Here is a 27729-nt window from a genome sequence, read left to right as displayed (position 1 = left end):
CATTATATAATCAATGGCAAAACAGCATTCCCTTTGGCCATTTTGGAATGCAGCAAACTATTTTGCTGTCTCTGCAGATTAAATATCCCAATTATTGACTATTTTGTTTTGATGATGAGTTCAATTCGTTTTCATTTCTTGTGCACTGACCAAGTGAAAGTGGTGAAAAAAGGATGGTCAGAGGTAAGCTATATGGCAAAGAAAGTCACTCCAGACTTCAGAAATTTGCTCCAGGAAGCCCATCAGAAAGATAAAGCTTATCATGGAAAGGCCACAGGAGATGAAATGAGAATTAGTTTATAAGCCAAAAAACTTGTTTTTCAGGGAAAGAATGGCAGTGGCAAAAGGCTCCAGGGGTTGTGAAAGAAGTCACATTTTTTAGACTTCTTGGAAGATGGAATGGTTGAGTAGGGTGGGGGTCGGGGATTGGGGAAAGGAGGAAATTTGGGAAGAGGTTTATTCATTCTTGCATATAACAGCACTTTCTTGAGCACTGACATGTGAGTCACTAGATGTGAGGCTCTGGATTACAAGTATGAAATAGACGTGGTACTTGCCTTTGAGGCACTTAAAGTCTAGTGGAAGAAATAAAAAGGGCAAAGGAATTTAGAGTGATCAAGGTAAATGGAGGAATGTCAGCTTTCCTGGGAGGGACAGCAAATTCACACTTGACAAGTCAGAGAAGGTGTCTGGAAGAATTCCCTAAACTGAGATTGGAAGCATGAGAGACAAAAGAAGACAAGAAAAGAGTGCTCCTAAAGTAGAAAATTGTATAAGTAAAAGCTCAGAGGTGAGAAAAAGTGATACAGGAAAAGCAAATGTGGGGCGAGAGGAGGGCCGTGCCCCAGGTCTCAGTGGAGCCCCTGGGACGAGTCCTGCCAAGCATGGGTCCTTGGCTTGCACAGAATAGAATTCAAGAGTGAGCCATAGTTGAATAAAGGTAGATTTATTTAGAGAAGTACATACTGCATAGAGTATAGGCTGTTTCAAAAGATGAGAGAATGGCCCTGAGGTGTGGGGGTTGGAATTCTTGGAATACAAGGGAGCAAAAGGCCACAAGGCAGTGTTGCTAATTTTTATGGGCTCAGTAGCTTCATATGCTAACAAGTGGGAGGATTATTCCAATTACTTTTGGGGGAAGGGGCTGAGATTCCCGGGAATTGGGCCAGAACCCACCCTTTTGCTCTTTCAAGGTTAGCCTCGAAGCTATCATGGCGCCTATGGGAGTGCCATTTACCATGTTAATATATTACGATGGGCGTGGAATGAAGCTCAAAGTCTACTAAAAGTCAAGTCTCCCGCCATCTTGAGCCTCAAGGCCTACTGGGAGTTGAATCTTCCACTATTTTGGTGTTAACTGCCATGTCATTTCTTGAATGGCTATGCCCTGCCCCCTTCCCTCCTGTCTCAGAGGGTTGAGGGATAGTAAAGGGAGATAAAAAGTGGAGGTCCTCTAAGCCTGGTTAAGAAATCTGAGTTTTAGGCTGAGGGCAAGAGTGGTGACTACACCTCATTTTAAAAAGAAAACTCTGGCTGCAGTGGAGTCAGGAAACTGTTGTCATCCATGTGGTGGATAATGGGGAACTGTACCCAGAAAGCTGCAGTGAGGACAGAGAGAATGAAAAGATAAGTCAATAGATCTTTAAGAGAAAGTGAAACCAAACAGGGCCATAGGGGGCCCTCCCAGGTACAAATGCTCTCCATATCCTTGTTTCTTGTTTTTAGGAAAGAGGTCCAGCCTCCTAGACGTTCCCTGAGTTCCAAAGGGCAGATTCAAACAGCTGCTAATCAGGGAAGGGAGGGAATGCAAAAACAAAGGAGGAGCAATGAACAAACAACAGTGCAGGGATAAAACAGGTCCTGGTTCCTCCTCAAGGAATACATGTAATATCTTTGAGTTCTTCTGCAGGAACTAACGCCTCCACCCAAGTGGAGGATGGTAACGTCAGACTTAGCACCAGTAGAAGATAATTAACTCTGTCCCCCTACCCAGATGATTAACTGTGCCTAACTTACCCTTTCTATCTGTAAAATAGTCTAGCAGAATCTTCAGATTTGGTTTTTAGACCTGAGCTCATCTTCTCCCCAGGTGACTGGCCTCCTGAATAAAGCAACCCTTCCTTTCCAATCAGTGATTGTCTCTCGAGTATTGGCTTTTCAAGGGGCGAGCAGGTGAACCTGAGTTTGGTAACCGAAGAATCTGCAAGAGAGGCTTTGATTACTATGGATAACATGCTAACGAAGGAGGAGAAAAAAGTTTGTCTTTGGCAATGAAATCATCCAACTCACTGAGACAGGAGATTCTGGGGTAGGAGTGTAAGGGGATACATGGCGGTGGGGGGGGGGGGTCCCCAGAGAAAGAACCAGGCATGGCTTTCTTGACATAAAAGAAGTCATTTCGGGGCTAAGCCATTTTGTGATCTAAGCCTGGCCAAAATGCTTACCTTTTAACAGGTCTCAACAATTAATGATCTTAAGGGAACAAAAAAATGCAGGAACAAATGACTGTCATCAGGTAAGAGAAGTTACAACAGTAAAGATAATGAATCTGTTGTAAAGACTCCCAGTACTGTTTCAGTGGTAAAGATTAGCCTCAAGCCCTTTCTTGAGCTGTTTTGCAGAATTTAAGCTCCCCTGGAGGGTTCAACCACCAGATCAATTGCAACCTAAGGGATGTCCACCTTTACTGATCCTTATGACTTCAATCATCTAAAGCCTGGACCCTGTTGACTTTTGCCCCAATTCTATGTTGAATTAGCCTCTGCTCAAGCCCCTTCATGAATATGCATGTACCCTTAGCTTAAATATTTTCCAGTTTTGCTTTGGGAAAAATCTTGGTGTTCTCCTTACTTGCTGCAAGTAATAAATCTTTCCTTCTCCCAGTCTTTAGCTTGGTTGTGTCTTTTGGCTCAACACCCACCAAAAGGCAAACCCAGTGTTTGGGTAACAGAAGCACATCAGTTAGAAGGTACAGGGAGGTTGAGTTAAAGGTGCTAGAGGATATGTTAATTTGAATCTTAGGAGGGAACTAGGCTTAGAAGTTTGGGAATCATCTGCACAGAAGGAAATAGGACAAAAGTCAAAAACCCTGAGAGAGGTCCACATTGAAGAGAAAGAACAGCTTGTAAGGGAGATTTAGATGGACTTTTGAGAGAGGAAAGGGAAAAATTGGAAGAAGGTGGTATCAGAGAAACACAGGGAAAAGGGCTTTGCAGACAGAGGGAGTGATCAGCAATGTTCAATGCCATTGAGAACCAGGTGACAGCATCGAACTTAAACTGAGGGACATTCTGCAGCATAACTGACCTGTATTCTTCAAAAATGTCAATGCCAAGAAATACAAAGAAAGACTGAGAAACAGAGGTTAAAGGAGACTAAAGAGACATGAAAACTGAGATTGCAATGCATGGTCTAGGATTTTTTTTTTTTTTTGATGTATTTATTTATTTATTTAGGTGAGGGATAATTAGGTTTATTTATTTATGTTAATAGAGGTACTGGATTGAACCCAGGACCTCATGCAGGCTAAGCATGTGCTCTACCACTAAGCTATACCCTCCCCACCTCAGATTTCCTTTTGCTATTTTAAAAATCATTTTTAATGGTTGCATAGTAATCCGGATAATTAATGTTATTCAATTGTATTTGAATTTTGTCATTTTCTAAAACAAATAGGACAGTAACAATGTCATTCCAGGCTTTTTCTAGTTACAATCTATCATGTTACTTAGAAAGAATGCTTTTATGAGATATATTACATGGAAAAAAAGTGAAAATCAAAATTATACACTGATTTCAAAGCACAAATTTGGAAGGAAAATGAAATTTACTGTTGCTATGTTAGGTTTGTCTGAATGTGAAGGAAAGTCAGTTTTACTTCTAGTTGTATCTTTTAATTTGCCTTTGAAATGTCAGTAAGTCATCTAGGATGTTTTAAGCTTAAAGTATCTGGTATGTAGTTGGCCAAAGCTCAGTTAGTGTTATTTAAAATATTCATCCTAAGTGTAGGGCTCCTAATTTATGGGGTTCTATCTCAATGTAGGCACCTATAGGAGGCAGTGAGTGTAGAGGACACTTCATAAAATGGTCAAGTGGAACAATAACCCTCATTCTCTTCTCAGTGGCCCTGCAATTCTGGAAGTTGTATACAGCTAACTACATGCAACATACTTAAATATTAGCATTCTCTTTGTTACTTTCTCTCTACTTTTTATGTTTTTTTAATGTAGACATTTAAGTTTCAAAAATTTTAAAATATTTTTCCTGTTCCCTTTTGTGTCCACCAAGCACATTTATCAATAAACCTCTAGAAATTGCTCAAACTAGCCATGCAGGGAAAGTATAATTGGCTGGCTCATTGCCCTCAGTCACCACGACCACAGCTGCCTTCCCTTGCCCTTCACTGCCCTCAGCAAAGATGGTTCCGACGACTTCCGTTCAAACTTCGCTTTTCCCATAACAAATATGGCGCCACCGCTTCCGGTTCGAGGCTGCTGCTGTGGCGGGGTGGTGAGTGTAATCGAGATCTGGCGCCTTTTCTGGGTCAGTTTTCTCTGTGGACTCAGGAGTGACTTGGATTGGGGGTGAGGGAGGGGGTCTCCACAAGGCATGAGACAGTTCTCCATAATGGGGAAGTTATGGCTGCTTTCCCTGGCACACGCCCAAATTTCTCCTCCCCGGACTCCACGAGGTCCCGGCAGCCAGTGCTCTGGGCAAGACCCAGAATGTGCGGGCTGCGTGTGGAGCTACATGCGGTTCGGTCCCTTTTTTAAAAACAAACAACAACAACAACAAAAAAAACAATTTTCTTGAGATATGATTCACACATTATAAAATTTGCCTATTTAAAGTGTAAAATTCAGTGTTTTTCATATATCCCCAGAATTGTGCATCCATCACCACAGGTTAATTTTAGACTGTTTTCATGACCCAAAAGAAAAGCCCTGTACCCATTAGCAGTCCCTCTCCATTCACTAGAGCTCTCAGTCCTAGGTAATTACTGGTCTACTTTTTGTCTCTAGAGATTTGTCAGTTTGCATATTTGATTTAAGTGGAAATAAAATGCATGGTCTTTCTTGACTAGCTCCTTTCACTAAATATGGTGCTTTAAAAGTTCTTGTTGTTGCTTGTATCAGAACTTAATTCCTTTACTGCTGGAAACTATTCCTTGTATTCATATACCACGTTTTATTCATCCAGTCATCAGCTGATGGACATTTGGCTTGTTTCCACTTTTTGGCTATTATGAATAAAGCTGCTGTGAACGTTCGTGTAAAATCTGTGTGGGCATAAGTCTTTATTTCTCTTGAGCAGACAAACACCTAGGAATGGAATTTCCCGACCCAAGTGTGACTAACCGTTTGGGGAACTGCTGAACTGTTTTCCAAAGTACTTGAGCCTTTTTACCTTTTTGTATGTGGATATTCAGCTGTCCCAGGGTTGAAAAGACTGTTCTGGCCCTGCAGAATTGTCTTGGCATCCTGTGGGAAATCTATTGAGCGTAAATATAACATTTTACTTCTGGACAGTCAGTTTTATTCCATTGATATACATGTCTGTCCTTTTTCCAGTTACATAATCATAATTACTGCAGCTTGTAGCTGATTTTTAAATCGGAAACTATCAGTGCTCCAACTCTGTTCCTAGTTTTCAGGATTGTTTTGGTATTATGGGTCCCTTACATTTCCATACGAATTTTTGTCAGTGTCTGCGAAAAAGAAAAAAAAAATCCACGTGAGATTTCACTAAGAATTGCATTGATTTATACATCAATTTGAGCAATATTGCCGTTTTAAAATAGTATTCCATTCTGTGAACATAGGATGTCTTTGCACTCATTTACATCTTCAGTTTCTTTCAACATTTTTAAAAGTTTTCAGTGTACATGCCTTACAAATTAAAAAAAAAGTATACCTAAGTATTTTATTCTTTTTGACGCTATTGTAAATGAAATTATATTCTTAGTTTCATTTTCAGATTGTTCATTGCTAGTGTTTATAAATACAAATGATTTTTCTATATTGATCTTGTATCCTGCAGTCTTGTTTAACTTGTTTAATTAGTCTAGCCATTTTTTTAAGTGGATTCGTTGTGACTTTCTATACACAAGATCATGTCTTCTGCTAATAGAAAATAGTTTTGCTTCTCTCTTTCCAATCTGGAAGGCTTTTATTTCATTTTCTCACCTAATTGTGCAGCTAACATCTCCTGTACAATGTTGAATAGAAGTGATGAGAGCAGAAAATATTGAACTGTTCCTGATCTAAGGGGAAAGTATTCGGTCTTTCACCTTGAAGTGATGGTAGCTATGGGTTTTTCAAAAATGCCCTTTATCAGATTAAAGAAGTTCCCTTCTGTACCTAGTTTGTCGAGTGTTTTGATCATGAATGGATATTTGACTTTGTCAAGTGATTTTGTGTGTGTGTGTGTGTGTGTGCGCACGCGTGTGTGTGTTTATCTGTTGTGGGTTTTGTCCCTTATTCTACTAATATAGTATATTACATTGACTGATTTTCACATGTTAAAGCAACTTTGCATTTCCGGAATAAGTTCTGCTTGGTTATGGAGTATAATCCTTCTTAGATGTTGCTGGGTTCATTTTACTAGGATTTTGTCAAGGATTTTTGTGTCTATGTTTATCATACTGGTCTGTAGTTTTCTTGTGATATCTCTGTCTAGTTTTGCTGTCAGGATAATACTGGACTGTAGAGTAAATTTGGAAGTGTTCCTTCTGCTTCCATTTTTCAGAAGAGTTATCCAAGAGAAGGAAAGACAATGCCGTGCGAAGAAGCAGGGGTTATGAGAGAATCTGGTGGAGAGCCTTTATGCCTGCAGCATACAAAGCCATAAAAAAGAATGAAATCTTGCTGTTGCAACAACATGAATGGACCCGGAGGGCATTATGCTACATGAAATAAGTCAGAGAAAGACAAATACTTTATGATTTTTCTTATATGTGGAATCTGAAAAAAGTTATATATATGTAATGTATATATGTGTGTATATATTGTTACAGATAAAGAGAAAGATTAGTGGTTGACAGAAGTTGGGGGTAGAAGAAACAGGTTGTTTGTTTAAATAAATTGAATAAGAATAAAGAAATCTAGGAAGTAGCTATTTGGATGTTCGTTATATAATTCTTCCAACTTTTCTGTTGTTTGAAATTTTTCATTTAAAGTACTGAAAGAGGCTTAATTGAAAAAAAAGTAAATGAAGTTAAACTACTTCTTTTACATGGACCCTGACTGAGTTGTATTGGTAGGTTTGTGCAAATATGTAGAGTACTGGGAAAACGGTAATGGGAATTCTCTTGGTAAGCAGGTCTTTATGTACTGTCCCTGCAGTCCTGGGGCATCCTATAATCCCCAGGACTGGGAAAGAATATTTAGATTTGTAATTAAGGCACTTTTAAGAGAGGAAAATAAGCACTTCTGGAGAAGGAAGTTGAACCACATAACAGAAGTTTTAGGGCAGAGGATAATCACTGCATTCTCCTTGCCAGCCTATGTGGCTTCAGACCGTAAAAAGGGTCTCGTCTGTCCCTATTGCCTGCTTTCTCCTGTGTAAATTCATTGCGTCTCAAATAATTTTTTACATGCACAGGTACTTACTTTGTCATAAACAGGATTCTGCCTTTTGGTAGGCTTTTTTTTTTGCTCACGTGCCCAGTTTGGAATATATTTGACATTTAATATAAGTGATTCTAAAAGAAAAGACAGATATCACATCAAGGTGCTCTTTATTTTCAAAAAGGATTCCTTTCATTTCATATCACTAATGATACCTTCTGGTTTTTTTTTAATAAATATTTTATTTTATTTTTGTTTGCTTTTGTTTTGGGGGGGAGGTGATTAGGTTTATTTATTTATTTATTTTGATGGAGATATGGGGGATTGAACCCAGGACCGCGTGCATGCTAAGCACACGCTCTACCACTGAGCTATACCCTCCCTGTCCCGCCGTACCTTCTATTAATGCTTGATTTTGAGGCATCTTTGCAGGCAGGCAGGGTATGCAGATGTCATTCATTGACCTTCCAGAAGCCTCCAGGGCAGTGTTTGGTAACAGGTGGGCAGGAGGAGGAGCCACAGATGCCTGCAGCAGAAGAGTTTGCGGAAACTTCAGGCTTGGTTGGCTGATATAGCATGTGTGAAGAGACAGGATGTTCTTGCTTCTTTGGGAAACCTTGATCACTTCACTCCTGTCAGAAGCAATCAGCTGGTGTCCTGGCTCGCTCTCTGCCTGAGCGAATGGCCACAACAGCATGTGACTGGTGCCTCCAGACAAGGAGGGTCTTGCCAGGTCTCTCTGTTGATTTGTTTTTGTACACCCCCTGTCTTTGCCTGATCAGGCGGTGGCTCGGGCTGCAGAATGGAGGCTGTGCAGGCCGGGAAGGCTGGGAGGGCTTGGAGCTGGGTTCATCCTAGATTGGCTCCTTCTAGGTGGGTTTCCTTGGGTGAGCTACTCACTCTGTGTTTCAGGCTGACTGTGGGACTGTGAGTGAGGGTGGTAACAGGATCACCTGCTTCCAGGGCTGTTGCAGGTGAAGCTGTTATTAGCACAATGCCTGGCATCCAACAAGCACTCAGTAAATGTTAACTACTCACATTATTACACTGTTCGTCTTATTCTGAAATTGCTTCTGTCATTCAAACATGCATCTTTCAAGTTCTGTTGTTTTAACAGCTGGATAGTATTCCATAATTTGGAATACCTGCTCCTCCCAAGCCTATTCAGTTCTCTGACTCAGTTGATATTGCAACCCAATCGCCAGAGCTGCCATTCTTTGTTGACTCTCAGTTCCTCTTTAGCCCCTTTATCCAGTTAGTTACTAAGTTCGGCTCTCATTCTCATTCCTAAGTATGTCCCCAGTCTGCCCCTGCTCCTGACTGGTGGCGCCCTGCCCTGGTTCACATGTCCTTCCACTCACACTGGGACCACTGCAGGTGAATGAATTCCTGTTGCTTCTGACAGTGCTGCCACCGGGCTTAGGCCCTTGCAAATCCCCCTGCTGTCCAGCTGCCAGATCTGCAGATCTGACCATGCAACTCCTCTGCAGGGTGTATGGTGGCTGGGGATGTGTGTTGACTATAAGACTTACCGATAACAACTTAAGAGGCAGAGGGGAGCAGAGGGTCTGGAATCTCCTCAGGCCTACAGTTAACTTATAGAGAGTTGGGCAGGGCTGGATGCACTGCAGAGAGCCCTCTGGTAGAGAACCCAGTGCCCACAGGTAGACATCAACCCAGAAAGGGTAAGGAACACCCAATTTTTAACAGGAAATGTCTGAATGCTGAACACAATAAGCCACCTTTGAAGTCTCCAGAGCTCAGCTAGAGACTTTGTGTATCCAAGTTGCTGACAGCATCCAGGCCTTACTGTCCTTCCCAGAGCCGGCACAGGAAGAACAGAGGCCCCATGCTGTCCACTCTAGACCACAGGGTTTGTCCCTCCCCAGTTACCCGATGTGTCATTGTCCCTGACTCTCACTTTGGACTCTCGGCACCCCATGCTGCTTGTGTTGCCCAAACTGGTTCTTCTGGGGTTCATGCTGTCCCCCGGCCATGGCCTGGCCAAGCCCCATGCCTGGGGACAACTGCCACCAGGAAGCCTACTGCCTCCTTCTGGGCTCCTCTCCACCTTGTCATTGTGTTAACACTGTCTCTGTGATGGGATCATCCCAACCTGAGCAACGTGAAGGAAGCCTCCGTCACATTCACCTTTGCATCCCCAGGGCCTGGCATGGTAACAGTTGTCTGAAGGCCGTGGAAGAAAATGCAAATCACCTGTAATCTCACTACCCAGCGATGAAACCACTGAATTAATTACCACTGAAATTAATTTGGAATACACCCTTCCAGACTTGGTTTCTTCCCTAGCTATAGGTTTGTGTGTTTCATACACACAGAATCCATGTGGTATTTTATTTGTTTTTGTTTGTTTGTTTGTTTGTTTGTTTATTTGTTTATTTGTAAAATCTGGCTTTTTAAATAAAATCATCCACCACCTACAGTTTAAAAGTCTTTTTCCATTTAATACATCATCGGACAGTTTCCCTGTTCATTAAGTACCTGTGTAGTCCTTGAAGTTTAGTGCTGGGCAGTATTTCATCCTTATCAGACATGCAGTTTATTTTCCGACTGGAATTATTCATGGTTTCTTTCTGTGCTGAGTATCTCATGATGAATAAACATGGTAAATGCACCCTGGATCTAAAGTAAAGACAAGGAAGGCCATTAATAACAGGAAAGCAAATTAGTCTGGTTCTACTGTTCTGTTGTTTGGCTTTTAAGGTACTTTAAGCCGTGACTATAATGGCTGCTCCTGTTCGCCATGCCTTCTGTACTGAACTGTTTTATTTTTTTCCATGGCAGGACCATGGCAGCCCAGGAAGCCACTCCAGACGGCCAGTCGGAGGAGAGCAGTGCTTTGGACTTGCCATCAGTTTATGACATAAGGGATTACGTGTTGCAGAGACCCAGCCAGGAGGCCAACAGTGAGGCTCTTGGTTCTGCGGAAGCCCTTTCTATGCCTTGCTCTTCTGATGTGGATCCAGGTAAGAAGCAGAGTTGAGAACAAACTAACACTAAAACACAAACAAAATCCTGACGTGTGGAGGTATGTGATAGTTTGCTTCTCTCTCTTCTAATAGCAGGTCTTTGAGGAATGATTCATTGTCTCAGTTAGAAAAACATCTTATCTAAGCAAAACTGCTGGGAGAGACTTCAAAGGACAGCCTCCCTGGTGTGACCACGACAGGAGCCATTTCCTGGAGGCCTTTTTGTCTGAGCCTCTTTCTGATCTCCATCCAGAGGCGTTCAGAGGCCAGGGAGCACTTGGTTCAGTAGGGAGAGAGTAGAATTGGTTTTTTTGTTTGTTTTTTCTTTTAAAACCTCAGAAAATAGCCACGTGGCCTTGTGGTGTGTCATAGGTAACAGTAATTGGGATTTTAGTATTCCTCTTCGGAAATATACTCTGGATTTAGGTAACAACTTTTCTACAAGTTTCCCTGATTAAATTGCCAAACAGTCTATTATCTAAGTTTAAAATGATAATTCCTCGGCATAGTTAGTGACCATCTCTGGCTGTAAAGCCCCTCCTCTCTGTGTTTATTGCCTAATCCAGACCCAGAGGTCCACAGACCTGGATTCAAAGCTCTGCCACTTACTGGCTGTGTTACTTGGGTCATATTTCCTAACCCCTCTGAGCTCCAGAACCATCTACAAAATGGAGATGAAAATGCTTACCTCGGTGAGTTAGGTTTCACTCGGGGAACAATGTAAAGGACCTATCGTGATGTTTGCTGAACATGGGTGCTCGGTCAATTGGTACTATTTTTTGCAGTATTATTGTTGTTTTTAATATTAAGAAACCGCAAAAAAATATTTTTAAAGAGCACTCAGGTTCTAAGAAAATGTGGACCTTAAGGATGATGAGTTCAATATAGGCAGTAAGTAGCGTTTGTACCTGTCGTTGTCCTTAAGCATTCTGTAGGGAGGAAAAAACTTTCAAACACCCTGTAAAGATTCTGTTCTGACTTTCAGGACATAGCGTAATCAGGGTCAGTCAGCCTCCAGTTTAATCTAGTTCCTACCGAGAATTAGATCACGCCTTATCCTTTTTCTTTCCAGGCTCAGGTTATTAGTTCATTTAACCATTCCTCTTCCCCTCCCATCCTGCTACCTCTACACTCCTCTCCTTCCCTAAGGAAGCAGCTGTTATGAATTTAAAGTGAATGGACCACTGGAATATTAGTATTGGAGTATTTGTTAAAGATTGAGACATTTCATGCAAAAAAAAAAAAAAAGGTTCTTTTGGAAACCCTCACACAGGTCTAAGCCCGGGAAGGAGCTCTCCGATGCCGAGATGGCCATTTTGCATGGTGTCAGTGGTGGTGGTTGTGGTGGTGCTGGGTTAGACTGTCTGCTTTGAATTCTGGTTCTGCTGCTTTCTGTGGTTTGGCCGTGGGCAAGTCACTTGGCTTCTCTCTGTGTTGGTTTCCTCGTTTGTGAAATGGAGACCGCGGCACCTGCCTTGTTGTGGGTCAGCATAATGAGGGTGAGTGTGTGTGAGGCCTAGGCCCTGGCATGTGGTGGGCCTCCCCACAAACACGTAGCTTACGGCTGGTTATGGATAACTTTGGAAAGTTCCATGTATAAGGGTTGGGGGTCAGAGGCAGCCCCGAATTAGGTGAGGCCTGAATTTAGCCCCATAGTGTGATCAGCATTGGAGGAAGAGATTGTCACATTTTCTCTGCCTCCCAGAAGAAAAGTTCAAATGTGTAAGTGCCGGAGACGTGGCCTAACCGTCAGGCATTTGATGTGTGCAGAGTAAGTTACAGACACCTGTGCAGCGGTCTCAACTCCATGCTGCTTCTGTAAGGCATGCACACACAGGTGAGTCACTCCTTGTCTGTGCCCTCAGAGTCCTGGTTCTTTCCACTTTCTCTCCCTGCTTGGGCCTCCACCTGTCGCTTAGGTGTCCACAGCCTTCCTGTGTCACCATCAGAATCTCTCAAAACAATCTGAAGCTTAACCAGACTAGGAAACACTGACTGCAGCTTCAAGTGTTAGCTTTTACAGGAAGTTCTTTGTTTAAGAGTACCGAGCCTAATATATCCAGAGGGAACCTTAATTTAAAAGGACACCTGTACCTCAGTGTTCATAGCAGCACTATTTACAATAGCCAAGACATGGAAACAACCTAAATGTCCATTGACAGATGACTGGATAAAGAAGTTGTGGTATATTTATACAATGGAATACTACTCAGCCATAAAAATGATAAAATAATGCCATTTGCAGCAACATGGGTGGCCTTGGAGAATGTCATTCTTAGTAAAGTAAGCCAGAAAGAGAAAGAAAAATACCACATGATATCACTCATATGTGGGATCTAAAAAAAAAAAAGACAAATGAACTTACATATAAAACAGAAACAGATTCAGACATAGAATACAGACTTGTGGTTGCCAGTGGGGAGAGGGGTGGGAAGGGATAAACAGGGAGTTTGAGATTTGCAGATTCTGACTGGTATATGTAAAACAGATAAACAAGTGTATACTGTATAGCACAGGAAAATACATTCAGTATCTTGTAGTAGCTTATGGTGAAAAGAATATGAAAGTGAATATATATATATATATTCATGTATGACTGAAACATTGTGCTGTACACCAGAAATTGACACATTGTAAACTGATTATACCTTAATTTAAAAAAAAATTTTTTTTAATTAAGAGCACTGAGCCTAAACCTAAAGGAAAGTCTCAATTTCTGGAATCAAGGGCAGGAAGAGGAGAGATTTGGGAGTGTGCGTCTGATGTCCTTGAATGCATCCTGTTTAGGTTCCCCACCTCAACCTCTGCACACTCCGCTCCCCCTCCCCCCACACAGCTTGAGCTTGACCTTCCCAGTGGATCCTTGATCCTCTGCAGCATGTGTTTAAGACACACACATTGGTCTGCACGTGCTACCTGGGGTGGGGGTCTGTGCCTGGTCCTTTCTCTCTGCAGAGCTAGGTGCGTGAGCAGTGATGGCTCCCATTTACGGAGACCTGCTGCCTGTCGGCTTCTGTGTTGTTGGCTCCACACTAAGTCTCACAAACTTTGCCACTTTCAGTTTTTATGACAAATCTGACAAGTGGAAATCAACCCTAGTTTACACGTGAGGAAATGGAGGCTTGGAGAAGTCAGGAAACTTGCCCGATGTCACTTAGTAAGTGGCAAAGCTGGGGTGAATCCAAAGGCAGTGTTGAAAGTCATATTTTCATTGAAAAAAAAATTTTGCTCTTTTCTAACCTGGGAAATAGCCAAGGAGATGACACCCTGGAGATGAGGAGCTGCAGGAAGTAATTAAGGTGAGTTTGTTAGCTTGATAGAGCAAACAGCTCACATTGAGAGGGGGTAGTTTTAGGGAAGAATGTGAAGTTTTGGTGCCATTTCATTCAGACTTAAATACTTAAGAACAATTTTCTTTGGCTGTACGCTCGGCCATTCTGCAGGGCTTTTGTATGTTAGTCCATTCATTATTCACGATACTCATAACGACTGTTTTAAAAATGGACTAGATCGCCCCGAGCTTCCCAACAAATAAGTGAAAATGGTATCTTGGAGCCAGGATGGGAGCAAGGATCACGCTGGGGTCCAATGGAGGACAGCCGCCCGATTATTTAATAGCGCCTTCTCTGGTGTTTATGTGACACTGGAATAACTGGGCTCAGGCTCACCCGCCACAAAAGGCCCTTCATGCTGCTGTTACTAGGGGACATTTGCACAGCATCGAAAACTGATTATTTTGTTGTAAACATTCCAGAGCTGCCTTTTGTGGGAAAGAGGTTTTCCACTCAGGTTGTCGCTGGGAATCTGGTCACCACGAAGCAGTGACCTTCAGGTGGAACGGTCCCAAACTGAGGGAAGTCGCTCTCCTAAGTGCCCAGCCTGATTGCTCTGCTCTGAGCGTTAGTTTGCTCAGAGGCACGGCCTGCCTTCACACGGGTTTCTGCTGGTGTTCCCACGGCTATCGTCTATCTCAGCTCCTTAACGCACCCGGTTCCCAAGCCCACTTGCATTCCTGGTTTGCTTGTTTGCTGCTGGATGTTGTTAGGAAATTGCTCTTCTAGGGACTGGTGAACCATCAAGGGTTTCCAGTTACAGTCCCCAGGGTAACTCGGCCCGGGCTGCACCCACCCTGGTACCTGGTTCCTGTTGGCTGCTCCCATGGAGCTCGGGCCTGGCTCCTTTTGTAAGGATTCCTGGGTCACCGTGCAGCTGGCTCTGGCTGTGGACCTGGACCTGTCCCTGCCCTGCTCGTCCCAGCCCGACTGCTTGTAGGAAGCCCTGCACGCCTCCCTCCCACGTCCCCTCATGACTGTTCCTCACTCTGGGCAGGTGACCTCTGTCCCGATTGCTCCTGCTCAGATGCCCTGATCTAACCCTGTCCACGCCCCAGAGGAGGTAATTCGTGTCAGGGGACATGAGGCTTAAGAGCACTTTCTAAGAAGCTAATGGGTTGATAAGAATCCGAGAGTATTAGTCAGAAAACCCTCAATGCCTTGGTCATTTCAGTCTGGGTCCCCAAAGCCAGGTGAGACCGGGCTCTGTCTGTCTAAATAAACAGAGCTCGTCTGTCCAAAAGTGACCAACTAGCCACTTCTCATGAACTGCCAGGGAGCAAACTACAACTTGTCACCCCGGCCGGGCTCAGGCTTACGAAACTCCATCCCCCTGCCCTTCCTGGTGAGGCAGGCGGAAGACCCACACTGCCCAGAAGGTCCTCATGAAACCTCCTTTTCTTCACCTTCCTCTGTTTAAGTCCCCTTGAGGTGTCCTGATCCACTTCGGCTTCCCCGCCATCTTCAGTTCAGCCCCCTGTGCCTCATTTTCAGATCTCTGTGTCATCTGATGTCTGGGGTATCTGCTCAAAATATTTAACAACCAGTTCAGCCCTGCTGCAATATTTTAACCATTGGCAAGTCCGTACAGGTGCACAGCAGATGGATTTAGGCCCCTGCTGGTGTCCCCAGCTACTCATGAGCACAGGCCCGCTCTTCCTGCGGGGCCTGACTTTATGCTAAGGGCCTCAGCTGCACTGCTTCCCCCCTCGAAGTGTGCGCTCCCCTCCCTGCTCGCTCCCGTCCATGCCAGAGACCGATGAACTGAATCTATCACTTAGCTGCAAGTACCTATTTGTTGATGGACTTGAACTCCCTGCCTCTTAGGTACTTGTTCCCTTTTTCGTTTCTTACCGGGCTCAAGGAAAGCGTAGAGTAAATGGAACGGAAGCGTGGAGTGATATGGCACATGGTCTGGGCGAAACCTCTCAAGTGCAGGGTCCCAGAGGCTTCCTGGAGGTGCAGTCCTGTGTGTACCTCTGTAGCTTGATAAACTGGGTAGCTCACGTGGCATGTCTCATCAGGGCCCCCCAAAAACCTTTGTTCTGGAGAGCGCCCAGGGTGCGTTCTGGTGCAGGACACAGTGTTTCTCTGCAGTTGTCTCTTTGACATTGCAGTGTGGGAGTGGGAAACCTCTGCCCTTTCCTCCAACTTGAACTTCTAAGAGCAGTTGTTGGGGAAATCAGTTGAATGTATACAAAGTTGAGTATTAAACAATGTCTTTGATGATTAAAGGCCCTGCTGACAAGAGGCTGTGAGTTTAAAGTAAACAGTGGTTTGATGCCCCTTGTCCTTGTTTTGGAATCTGTCAACATCCCAGTCTTCAAAAGCCATTTTATAGCCTGTATATTTAGGCATTTCATCCAAGGAATTTAATATTTAAGAGTAGATAAGTATGTCTTTTTCCTTTCTGTGATTCATATGGTATCCATTTGTAATTCTAGAAAATTTTATTTCCGTAAGAAATCATAAGCTCTTAAATTGAAACTCTCAAAAGTAGAATTTACATAATAATTGTAGAATTCTAGATGTGATGTTGTCATTTTAAATAAGAGTCAGAGTATATTTCAAACATGTAAATAATGTTAAAAACGTTTTCTAATTTATAGCTGCATTAAATCGTATCTAACCTGGTGGCTGATGACCCAGCTCCCTCTGAACGGGACCTCAGATACAGTCAGGAAGGGAGAGAAAGGGACTGATGAGCCAGTTCTCTGAGAAATCACAGAGCAAGATCTAGAACTTCCTGTCACCTACCACGTGGATGGATTTTATTTGGGAAGTTTAATCCTTCATGACAGTGCATCTCTGCACTGGTTACCACTTTCTGGATTGAGTTTTGCAGATTCGGCCACCTAAGCTTAATTTTCAGGTTCTGAATGGGTTTTGAATTCTTTGCTGGCCACTGTTGGAGGGCAGGAGTGTGTCCTAACTGGCTCAAGGAGTGAAGGATAAACCATAAGTGTATGTGATTAAGACCCACAGTTAAAGAATGGTCCAGCTTCCAGGCCAATGGTTTTCAAACTGTGCTCCAGGCAGCCCCCTGGGAGCTGGGAGGTCAGGCCTGGGAGAGGGCAGCGAGCTTCCAGGGGCCCTGGACTCAATGCTCTTGTTCATCCGTATCAGCTTATTCACACTGTGCACTTCCAGATAATCATTCATTGAAAGAACGGCTGTCAGGGCCAAAAAAAGGGTTCGAAAACCACCAGGCTCACCTAGTCGTCTCATTTTCTGCAGGGGGAGGTTGAACCCCAGGATAATGAAAGAAGTTGCCCAGAGTCACACAGTAACCCAGCAACTCCTATTTCCTTGGTGACTCTCTGTACAGACTACTTCTAACTGTGACTTTTCTATCCCTTTCTCTTTTTTTCTATCCCTTTCTTAAAAATTAAAAAATACAGTTCTCTATTTTAGACTGCTTAATTGTAGATGACGTTCAACAAGTCAGTGGAGATCTTAATAGTGTAAGAGTGGAGTAATCTTTCGGGCTCAGGAATGTCATTTGCTATCTGTGTCATCTCTCATCAGCCTTACTTTCGAGTTTCAAGGTCACTTGCTGCGGGAGAAGAGACCAGTTTACTTCTGTGTACTCTGCCTGCAAATACAGTTTTTAAAAAAACAGGCCACGTTCCTGTCAAAAGCCACACCGGCAGGCATTTATCTTTCCAGTCCAGCTGTCCAGCAGTGACCCCGTGATCTGACCCGATACTTTCTTCACGGGCTTCTCCAGGTGAACACTCATTCACGGCTCATCCCTCAGCTGTGTCATCTTAAAATAGGAGACAACAACTTGGTGAAGATACGCGTATACCGTTACTCGGTGCAATCGTATTATTTATGGGACAAAGAAGACTCTGCACAATTAAGGGAAGACATGAAGATAGTAGTTTATCATTTACTGTACACTTACATTCCAGGCACTGTGCTATGCATTTCACATGCCTTGTTCTTTCTGAGTCTCACAACCAACCCCAAGGGATAAACGGTAAATAAATAAATACTGTTGTGCTCTCCACGTTACCCATGAGGAAATGGAGCCATCGAAAGGTTACATATTAATTTATAACCCCCCAAATTGTAGAAAACTGAGACTCAAACCTGGGTCACACTGACTTCAAAGGCAGAACTTTAAAGAAATGCAAACATCAAGATATGAGTAAGTACTAAGTAATAAATATGGTCTTAAATAGTTGCAGTTACCTTTTCTGAAAAGTCCCTGCTGGCCTCTTTCTGCTGACTCGGAATGTCTTCAACTAGCATCAGCGCCCTCCCGGTCAACCAGGGCTCTGGCTTATTTCACCGGTGCTGTGTCCACGGTCCCCGAAGTTTCTCCATTCAACCTCTCGTCTTCCCGTCATTGAAGAAGCTCTACCTGCAGACTAACTACAAGGAAGGCATTGCCTTTTCAGATAAATTTCTCACACCTGGCAGGATCCAATTTCTTATGTTAAAACCAAAGAAAAAAACCAAAATCTGGATTTTTTACTTTGCTGTAAAGGATGGAACCCTCAGTAACTTTCTGTCCAGAAGAAATTTTCTCATCTGGCCTTGAAACTCTTCTTATTCTTGGCCCTTTGCCTTTTGAAGTTGTAAACCAAGCTCTTTGTTTACTGAGTGGCTGCCTTTCTGGACCCTCAAGCTTCCTGGAGTTCTTGATGGAGCTGGGTTTTGCTAAAAGGCTGAAAGTTATAGAAACCCAGCTTATTAGAAAACAGCTCTGAAGGTTAAGTGCTTTTTAATTCATCCTGGGACCCTGGTACTTGCTGGTCAGGGTCCGTGTTTTGTTCTCTGCCTGGTCTCATCACAGTGTCTGCAGCTGGTGCCTTCTAAACCTAGACCCTGACGGGTGATTAGGGAGTAAGGGTGCTGTGCCTGGCACATAGTAGGTGCTCATTAAAAGCTGGTTCAGTGAATAAATGAACAACACACTTAAGTGAAGTTTGACAAGATTTTTAAACAGATACAAAGTATCACACTCCCTTGATCACCAGTTTATAATTTTACCATCAAATTTAAGCTGTGATTAATCTTACGTGTACTATAGGACAAGAAAGCTTCTACACTGAATGGCGTGTATTCTCAGGTAAGCCCTGCAGATTTGCTCGGCTCATTTGAAAAGGGTTCAGACTAGTCCAAACTGGTCTCCCTCTACAGCCCCCAGCTTTTTTGTTTGATAAGAGAACAGCAGACAAACTAGTATCTGTGAGGAGATAAAATTCTACGGAAAACAGAAAATTATCACTACGTTTCCCCATGATGGAGAAAGTATGTTCCAGGTAGAATTGTTTCAGCAAATATCTCTCTCATTACAGCACGTGAGAGCACAGTTTTAAGGAAACCCTGAAAGACTGCCTTTTAAAGCTGTTTTCTTAAGAAAATTATATTTTTACCACGTCGTATTATAGTATTGTGGGTTTTTTTTCTGCTTACAAAAGAATACAACTGAGTGGAAAATTTAAATAAATTCTAAAAACAAACAGATTTGGCCCCATTTCCTATTTCTTCATAATATATTCAGTAGTTGTTGTTATGTCTTTATTATGTTTGACAAAAAAATTTTTGGAAAATCTTAGGAAATGTTAGGCACACTATAAATAAAAAGATGAGGAAGTTACCCAGGGGCCAATGCCATTTTAGAAGTAAAATTTGGAGGAAAATGGGTTAAAATATCCCAGTGTTCTTAACTAGGAAAACCTAAACTGGGTCTAGAGCTCGGCCTTGTCTTGCGATGGGGAAGAGTTTGAGTCTGCTGCTCTCTAGTGGCTCCTTTTTTCATGTTCTTGAGCCATACCTAGAAAAAGAATTTAAATGTACCAAAAGTGTTAAGCCTTTGTAATTCATTCTTTGCAGTTTTTTGCACCTTAAAACAAAAGTTGATAGAGATTGCTTTACTCATTTGAAGTCTGAGAAGCTAACTTGTCTTAACACCACCAGTGTGAGGTCTAGTTACTTCACGTTGTCATATAATTTGAGGACACTGCTTCATTTACCTTGCTTGATAGAATTTGTTTGCACATTTGCCAAGTAAAGTTGTGCTTTTTTTGAAAAGGTAAGACCAAACGACTTAAATGTGCCTTATTCGATGAAATTATATTGGCATTAAATGTTATGAGATTTTAAAAATCTTTGGAGACTTACAATCTAACAGGATGACATAGACCCATTTCTCCCTGCTTCCCCATGCTGAGTACAGCTGTCAACCCTGGGAACGCAAGAGGCAACCAAGGGAGAGCATTTGCAGTGGTAAGAAGATGAGTTGGTCCAGGGCCCCAGTGCGGAAAGAACAGCACAGGGGCAGGCATCTCTTCCCACCCAGCAGAAGAAAGTGACCAGGACCATTGCCTCCTGACCTGCATCTGGCAACGAGAAGGGGCCACGTAGGCTCCTGTCCCCACGACTGACCAGTTGTCCATCCAACATCATCAGGGGAGCCCAGCACCCAGCAAGGGGGGCTCTATGAGGGACCCAGTACAATAAGTGGCCAGAGGTAGCGCTCTCCTCCACTGGGCCTGAGACGCCTCCCCTTTTCTAAGCTGGACCTAGGTATCCAGGAGGCACAAAAAGAGGATTCTGGCAACCCAGCAAGTGACCTGGCCTGGGAAGCCCTTCCTTCACTCACATTCACTGGGGCAGCTGGGGAGCAGCAGAGGGGGAGCCCACTTCAACAAGCAGCCTACCCTGGGAAGCCTGCTCAGGGGCCTGAGATCTCCCCCTGCCAAGGGACACCCATAGGCCGGGCCGTCTGTGCACCAGCAGGGACCCGGGGAAGCTCCGGCAGCACCAGACACACCAAAATGAGCAGCAGAGGTTCTGAAAATCAAACCACAGTGCACAGCAGTAGGCCAGGACCTGCGTGCTGAGCCTAATGAGGAAGATGAGTGCCTGTTCAAACCAAGGATCTAAATAGGACCAAGATTCTCTAAACAGCATATTCTCTAAACATAATAGACAAAAATCTTCAGGATACAACCTCAAACCACCTGTCACACCAAGAACTGAAAGGTCACAACTTAAATGAAAAAGCAGTCCCAGACACCACCCGTGAGGTGAATCACACCACTCTGAAATTAAATGACCGAGGGTTTTAAATCAACCAACATACAAATGCTTGACAATCAATTACAAATTCTCCAGAACCAGATGAAAAGTAGGAAATCTCAGCAAAGAAATTATACAAAGAAGCAAATGGAAATGGGAGAATGAAAAATGCAACAGCAAAAAAAAGAAAATTGATCAATGGATCTCATCAAAATGAAAAACTTTTGCTCTCTGAAAACCCCCGTGAAGAGGATGAAAAGATAAGATACACACTGAGAGGAAGGATTTGCAAATCCCATGCCTGACGAAGGACTGGTGTTTATAGAGAATATAGAGAACTCTCAAAACTCAATGGGAAAAGAAGAAACAACCCAATTAGAAAAGGGACAAAAGTCATGAAGAGACGTTTCTCCGAAGAGGGTGTCCAGGTGGCAAATAAGCACGTGCACGTATGTTCAGCGTCACTAGCCATCAGGGAAGTACAAACTAAAACCATGGTGGAACCTACGAGAATGCTAAGTGAAAAAATAAAGACAACAGCTAAGGCTGGTGAGGAGGTAGAGGAACTGGAATGTTCTTACGTCGCTGGTGGGAATGTGAAAATGGCACAGCCACTCTGGAAAAAGGCTTGGCAGTTTCTTATGAAATTAAACTTGCAGTTGCCCTCCTGGACATTTATCTGAGAGAAATGAAAACATAAGATTCATGTAAAAACCCATACATGAATGTTCACAGCAGGTTTGTTCATAATAGCTGAAAACTTCAGCCGCCTAGATAATCCTTCAGCAGGAGAATAGTTAAATCATGGTGCATTCATCCTGTGGAATACCACTCAGCAGACCAAAAGAAAGCAGAAACGGAACATTCCTTATTCTCATCCTCTGCTTCCCACATCCTAGCAGTAACCAGTAGTGTTGAGCGTATTCAGATGTTTTTGGTGGTCTACCCATAAATGTATCCCAGTGTGGCTATATCTGTGCATGTCAATGTATGTATTTTAGTGAAGTTATTTACGTATAACTTTTACCCAAAAAATCTATAACAAAAGCATATTGTTCCACAAGTCATCTTTTAAATTTACACATTTTATCACAGCCATTCTTTAATGTTACTACCTCAGTCCTTTGAAGGTCTACATAGTGTTCTGTAGTACAAACATACTATAATATTTTTAACTATCTCCCTACTAATGGTCGTTAATTAATCTCCAATTTCTGGCAATTACAGATAAATATGTTGTTTTTTTATGTAGATTTTAGGTTCATATATATAGTCAGTTTTATCAATCGATGCTTCTGCTTTGGTGTAATATTTAGAAAATCATTCTTACTCCCAAGATTATAAAAGTAGGTACCTCTTGGTATTTTTAAGGTTTATTTATTTATTTTTTTAACTTTGAAATCTTTATTTTGATGTAAGGTGTGGGGCAAGGTGACAGCTTTATTATTTTCCAAAAGGGGAGCCAAGTTGTCTTAATGCTGTTTACTTACTGATATCCTTTTCCCTTTGGTTGTAAATGTTGCCCTCACTTTAAAAAACTGTATTCTGCATTCTTATTTTTGGTTTGGGAGCCAGGCTAGTTTGGGTTTGACCTTGACCTGTTAGCTTCCTGACCTTGGGTGAGTTGCCATACTTGTCTTTGCTCCGTTTCCTCATCAGTAGAATGAGATTGATAGCATTGCCTGCTTCCTCAGTCGTCCTGAGAACTGAGTGAGGCCCCTGGAGCTTAGCATCTTGAGTGAAGGCCACCCAGGAATTTGGCCACCACCCACTCTTTGACCTTCTGTGGTTAGTCTTGGGACTGTCATGGCACCTGTGGGCATGATATTTATCATGCTAATATGTTATAATGAGCGTACAGTGAAGCTCAAGGTCTACTAGAAGTCAAATCTCCCGCCATCTTAATCCTCAAGGCCAACTGGGAGTTGAATCTTCCGCCATTTTGGTGTTAATTGCTGTCATTCCTTGAATGGCTGTGCCCTGCCCCCTCCCCTCCTGTCTCAATGCCACATGATCATTTGGGGCAGTCAGGATGTCACATCACCCAGCAACCTAGCCACCATCTCACATGTTACCATTGTCATGTACAAGGGAAAAAAGAACTTCAAAGAGCCTCACATTGGCCATTAAATGATCCTCGCGGAAGTGACTAGCATCAAGGATTCGACTCACAATACATTGCCCAGAACAAACAAATGATGTGGCCCCATTTCCACAAAGGAGCCAGGAAGCACAATCCTGGCAGCGGCCCAGAGAGGGGAGAACTGGAAATGCCTGTCATAGAGCTTTACTGACTCGTTGAAAGGCCAAGGTGGAGGGGAGCTGGTGGAGGGGAGCTGATGGAGGAAGAAGACACAGCTTAGCGTGTGCGGAGGTGGGGCGACTCCTGAGGCTACGGGGTGGAGGAGGGAACCTGTACACAAAGCAGAGCAACTGATTAGAGTCCCATAATATGAACAGTCTGGGAGACTGATACCCACCCACATCCTAGAGCTGGGAGAATTAGGAGTGCTCTATTTTAAAATTTAGAAAAATTTTAATGTTTAAAAAATATTTAATGTGCTATGGAAATTACATCATCTTCTCAATAAAGTCCTGTGTTCAAAGTCACTGTGCCTAGTACAGTGCCTGGTAGTTAGTGGGCGCTCAGGAAATACTAATTGATGGAGTGATGGCTCTAAACTTACCACAGGAAAAAAGCAAATGGTGTTGTCGTTGTTGTTAATAATCATCATTGACATCATCCTACTACTAGCTTGTCTCACAGATAAGTTTGGTTTTGGAAACAAGTCAGTGTCCTGACCCTTTGAGAGGTCACCTTAAGGAATTTCTCCCACCCCGCAAGCTGGCAGGATCCAGATAAAGGGCGTCCCAGCCTGGAGATTTAGATCCTGGCTTCCCTTGTTTTCTAGGTGTGTCCTCCTGTTTCCTTGCAGCTTTCTGAACCCACACACCATGCCTGCTCTTCCCACCCTCTCAGCTTTGTGGAAGGATGCCCCTGGTCCTCCAGGCTCAGCCTTCCTGCCAGCAGCCTCCGTCTGCATGAGACACTGGAGGTAAGGGGTGGGCACTGGCCAGACTGCCTGGGTGCAGATCTGCCACGCACTGCACCTGCTCCATGACTTTGGGCAATTTACGTTGTCTTTCTAGGCTTCATTTTCCTCATTTACAAACTTTGAATCATCCTAGTACCTATGTCATTAGGCACTGTGGTCAGCATTAAATGAGGTGATGCTTAGAAAGTCCTTAGAATGGTGCCCAGCACCTTGTGAGCACCAACGATTACCATCCCGGCTGTCATCGCTGCCTCCCCTCCAAGTTCTGTCCACATCTAGCTCCCAGGACTTCTCCCTGGAGCTTTGCTGACCTGGATGGTGGGCTCTTTGCCATTAGTTTGTTTTGTTTTGAGTTAATTTCCCAGTACTCCAGAGTCCCAGGACACCATTTTTACGGCTGCCTTAGTCTCAGGTATTTCTAGCTTTTAACCCACACAGCTTCAGAAAGCCCCTTAGTGGCTTTGTGCCCTGGTTCCCTTCTCTGTGAAATGGGAGTAAAGTCTTTTTCATCTCGGTTCCCAGGGCTTTAGGTGTGCTCTCCTCGTTTTTCTTCCTTGGCTCTGGCTTTATTTTATGCAATCTTGTCAGACTGTGTGTCCTTAAAGCCATCTTCAGCCCTTGATGGGATAAGGTAGGGATATAAATAAAGAACCACATAAATAAAATTAAAAGTAGTTATGAAAGCACTGAATGGAGCATCATATGTATAAGAGACATTTTCAGTCAGTCAGTGTTATCAGTGGCAGAGGTTGGAAAATCTGCTTTGTCATTTTGTCTCCTGAGCTTAGAAGTGTTGAAATCATTGTAGACTTCATGTGATGTCTACACAAAATAGAATCTTAGAAAAATGTGGAGGAGATAAACGTGCTTTGGTCCTTTGAAAATAGAAGTTCTGAGATAGTTCAGTAGCAGAACTAAGAATATACTTTTAAGACATGAGGCTGCAAGTTCTTAAGGAAAAGAATTAACATAGTGATTATAGTCCATCTCTCACCCTCAGGAAGTGCTCACTGCAAAGGCTGATTACATAAAAAAATGGACAAAGGGATATAAAGTCACCTACAAACAGTTGTCACAACAGTCAACATTTGTTGTTTACTTGGCCCTGTCCCAGCTGATCCTTCAATAAGCAAGAAGAGAGATACTGATTTTATCCCCATTTTAGAGCTGAGAAAACTGAGGCCCAGCTAGGTTGTTTAACCAAGGCTACGATGGAATGAGGCAGTCTCAGTGCAGAGCTTTGTCAGTGACCACTGTGCTCAATCCTGTCCCTTAACCAAGTGGCTCCTTCAAGCCACCCCCTTGTAATACAGCAACGCTTCTCGAGGTTTCTCCTGGTGGTCACACCATTGAGTTCTCTGTCACACACACCCCAGGCCAGGGCCAGTCAAGGGGAGTGGGTGACATCGCGCTCTGGCTGCCCTCTGGCTGGAACGCCAGCCCTGGCCTTCCCTTCTCACTGTCCTGGCTTCTCACCCTCACTCAGCAAGCCCACAGCCCATGTCACTCAAGAGGGGTGAATTTCAACATGACCTTCTCGACAGCCAGAGAGCCTTGAGCACGTTTGTTCTTCCCTGTGTTTGACTGAAGTTCCCTTCAAAAATCTGATAGAAAAAATTGAAAACTTCCTGCACAGGAAAAAAAAAAAAGAGGGGGTTCAAACGTAGCATGTTTTGGGGGTAACCTTCTGGAAGCCAAGACCTTGACTGTCACATTTAAAGGAATAAAACAAGAATGACAAGAAGAGGTGACAGTGGGTTTGCTGCATGGGGACTGGGAGCCTGTCTCTTGCCTCCTCTCTCAGAAGAGTGCCCGTTCCTGTGGCTGGATCATTAAAATTAATGCAAAACATCAGTATTGTTCAAGAAAAGGATAATCTAGCTTCCGCTCAGACTCCTGTGTGTTTTTTACATGATGTTAAGGTCCCTGCAGGCTGGTTTTGTTGGTTCAGGGTCTGCCACATCCTGTATCGTCTTTCACTGTCTTGGAGCTGCTCTGACTGTAAGAGAACATCTCAGTGACGACCCGGCAGGGATTCCATCACAGGCGTTGCGCTGGATGAAGGTGTCTGCCACCTACCCACGTACACCAGTGCTCCTGGCACCGTGTGACTGGCGTGGGTACGTGGATACACGTGCTGGTGCATTTGAGAGGGATTTGCGCTCAGAAGTAGGTTCTCGAGACATTTTCTATTGACTTGGCAAACTTGAAGTGTTTGAAGCCTGGGGGGAAAAAACAACAAACAACCCACGAGATTCCACCTATTCAAAGACTCTTGGGCAGTTTATTTACTAAAAAGAGAGTTATGTGCTGCTTGTGAATAAAACCTTTGTCCAGCCTGGGCAATCTTGGAGTCCAGGCAGCAGGAACCCAGGCAACATCCCATGGCGATCAGCTGAGGGAGAAGCAAGACCCTTACATCCCTAACCGCCTGAGCCCCTTTCCCCTCCCGGAAGGTGATTCTGTCTTGCTGGACTAGGAAAGCTGTCCCTTCATGCCCAACTCTTGGTCTAACGGTCGTGAAGCTGCAGCAACATGACTGTGTTTCCCCTACTCACTGCCACTTATCAATCAGTGCCCCAACTTCCCCTCTAGTTTTTGAAATAAATCAGAGCTTTCTACAAGTGGTACGTTTTTCAGTGTCTTAAGATAGGAGAAAGGTCATTTATTTGGGACAGACAACAAAATAAGAAAGTAAATGCTTGAACTCCCTGCTTAATTTGTGACCAGGCAGAGGTGAAGAGGTAAGCCTAATGTGGCAGGACCGGCGGCCTGGCCTGGCGACCCCCTTTTCTCTGCTGGTTGGAGAGAAACTACAGCTTTGGGGATTTGAAAGGCTTTATCGCTTTTCGCTTGGTGTCCTTAGACGTGTTAAGAACTTCTCTGAGCTTCAGTTTTTTCATCTGTTTTACGGAGATCATGATGCCTAACCAGTGGGATTGGACACACAATTGGTGTCACAAGTAACAGTCCCAGCCCCACACTTAACTCTTAAGTGTCCGGCTCAGGGGTCCGTAAAGCATAGATTTGTGGATTATAGCTTCTTCCTCCCTGTTGAGAATTAAAACATTTACTTGTCTCTTTTTCTTCTGTCATATCTCCCATCTCTTGTGATGGTGAAGAAGCACCAATCATTTCCCTGCATTACTGTGAGAAAGCAGGTTGTCTCCAATAAATACCTGGTGTCCATTTCCACTGTTACCAGTCAGGCATGAGTTTTGATAAACTACTTCCCACGTTTTGAAAGAATTAGGTTTACGCCTAAAAGAAATCAAACAGTCATCTTGACGGAAGTGGAACAGAGGTCCATGGTGTTGACGCAGGAGCTGTTGAAGTTATTGGCATCTGTTTCTGGTCATGGACAGAGAGACTTAGCGTCACCGTGCCACTTCAGTGTGCTGGGAGAATTGGCCTTCCTAGCCATCTTGCCTGCCTGTGGTGTGCTGATCTGTTACCAACATTCCTTATTTGTATCCAAGGTGATTTGTTATTTGTTACCAAGGTACCAACATTCCTTATTTGTATCCCCTGCTTTTGTTTCTCTGCACCCAGGGCTGTAAACCGAGTAACCTGGGGTGGGAGAAGGTGCAGAGTGGCAGTGATGGTTCCCAGCCCTCTGTCTCCATCTTCTCCACTGGAACACCACACATTGTATCTTTCATGGCACGACTTGCTTTTAATACCTAGGAGCAAGTGAGTGGTCCTGTAACCATCATCTGTAGTTTTCTGCCTTAAATTCCCATTG

At 43.5% G+C, this 27729-nt stretch overlaps 1 protein-coding gene across 7 annotated transcripts in view; it reads left to right on the top strand.

The window, feature by feature from the left end:
• The first annotated feature begins 4479 nt into the window (after nucleotides 1–4479).
• Nucleotides 4480–27729, top strand: part of SHLD1 (shieldin complex subunit 1) — a 57583-nt gene continuing 34333 nt past the window's right edge. For 4 of the 7 annotated variants that reach the window (XM_006207417.4, XM_031675077.2, XM_072943560.1 and 1 more), the window contains exons 1-2: nucleotides 4480–4542; nucleotides 10374–10555. In XM_006207417.4, the coding sequence (XP_006207479.1) occupies nucleotides 10378–10555 (178 nt within the window). In that variant the 5' untranslated portion in view covers nucleotides 4480–4542; nucleotides 10374–10377. Of the gene's footprint in view, nucleotides 4543–10373; nucleotides 10556–17418; nucleotides 17600–17620; nucleotides 17910–23840; nucleotides 23976–27729 lie in introns of those variants that run through there. The other 3 variants (XM_072943564.1, XM_072943563.1, XM_072943562.1) reach the window with 3 other exon arrangements.

This window comes from Vicugna pacos, chromosome 19 (assembly GCF_048564905.1).
Source record: "Vicugna pacos chromosome 19, VicPac4, whole genome shotgun sequence".
NCBI lineage: Eukaryota > Metazoa > Chordata > Mammalia > Artiodactyla > Camelidae > Vicugna > Vicugna pacos.
This window is presented reverse-complemented; position numbering and strand designations above follow the sequence as displayed.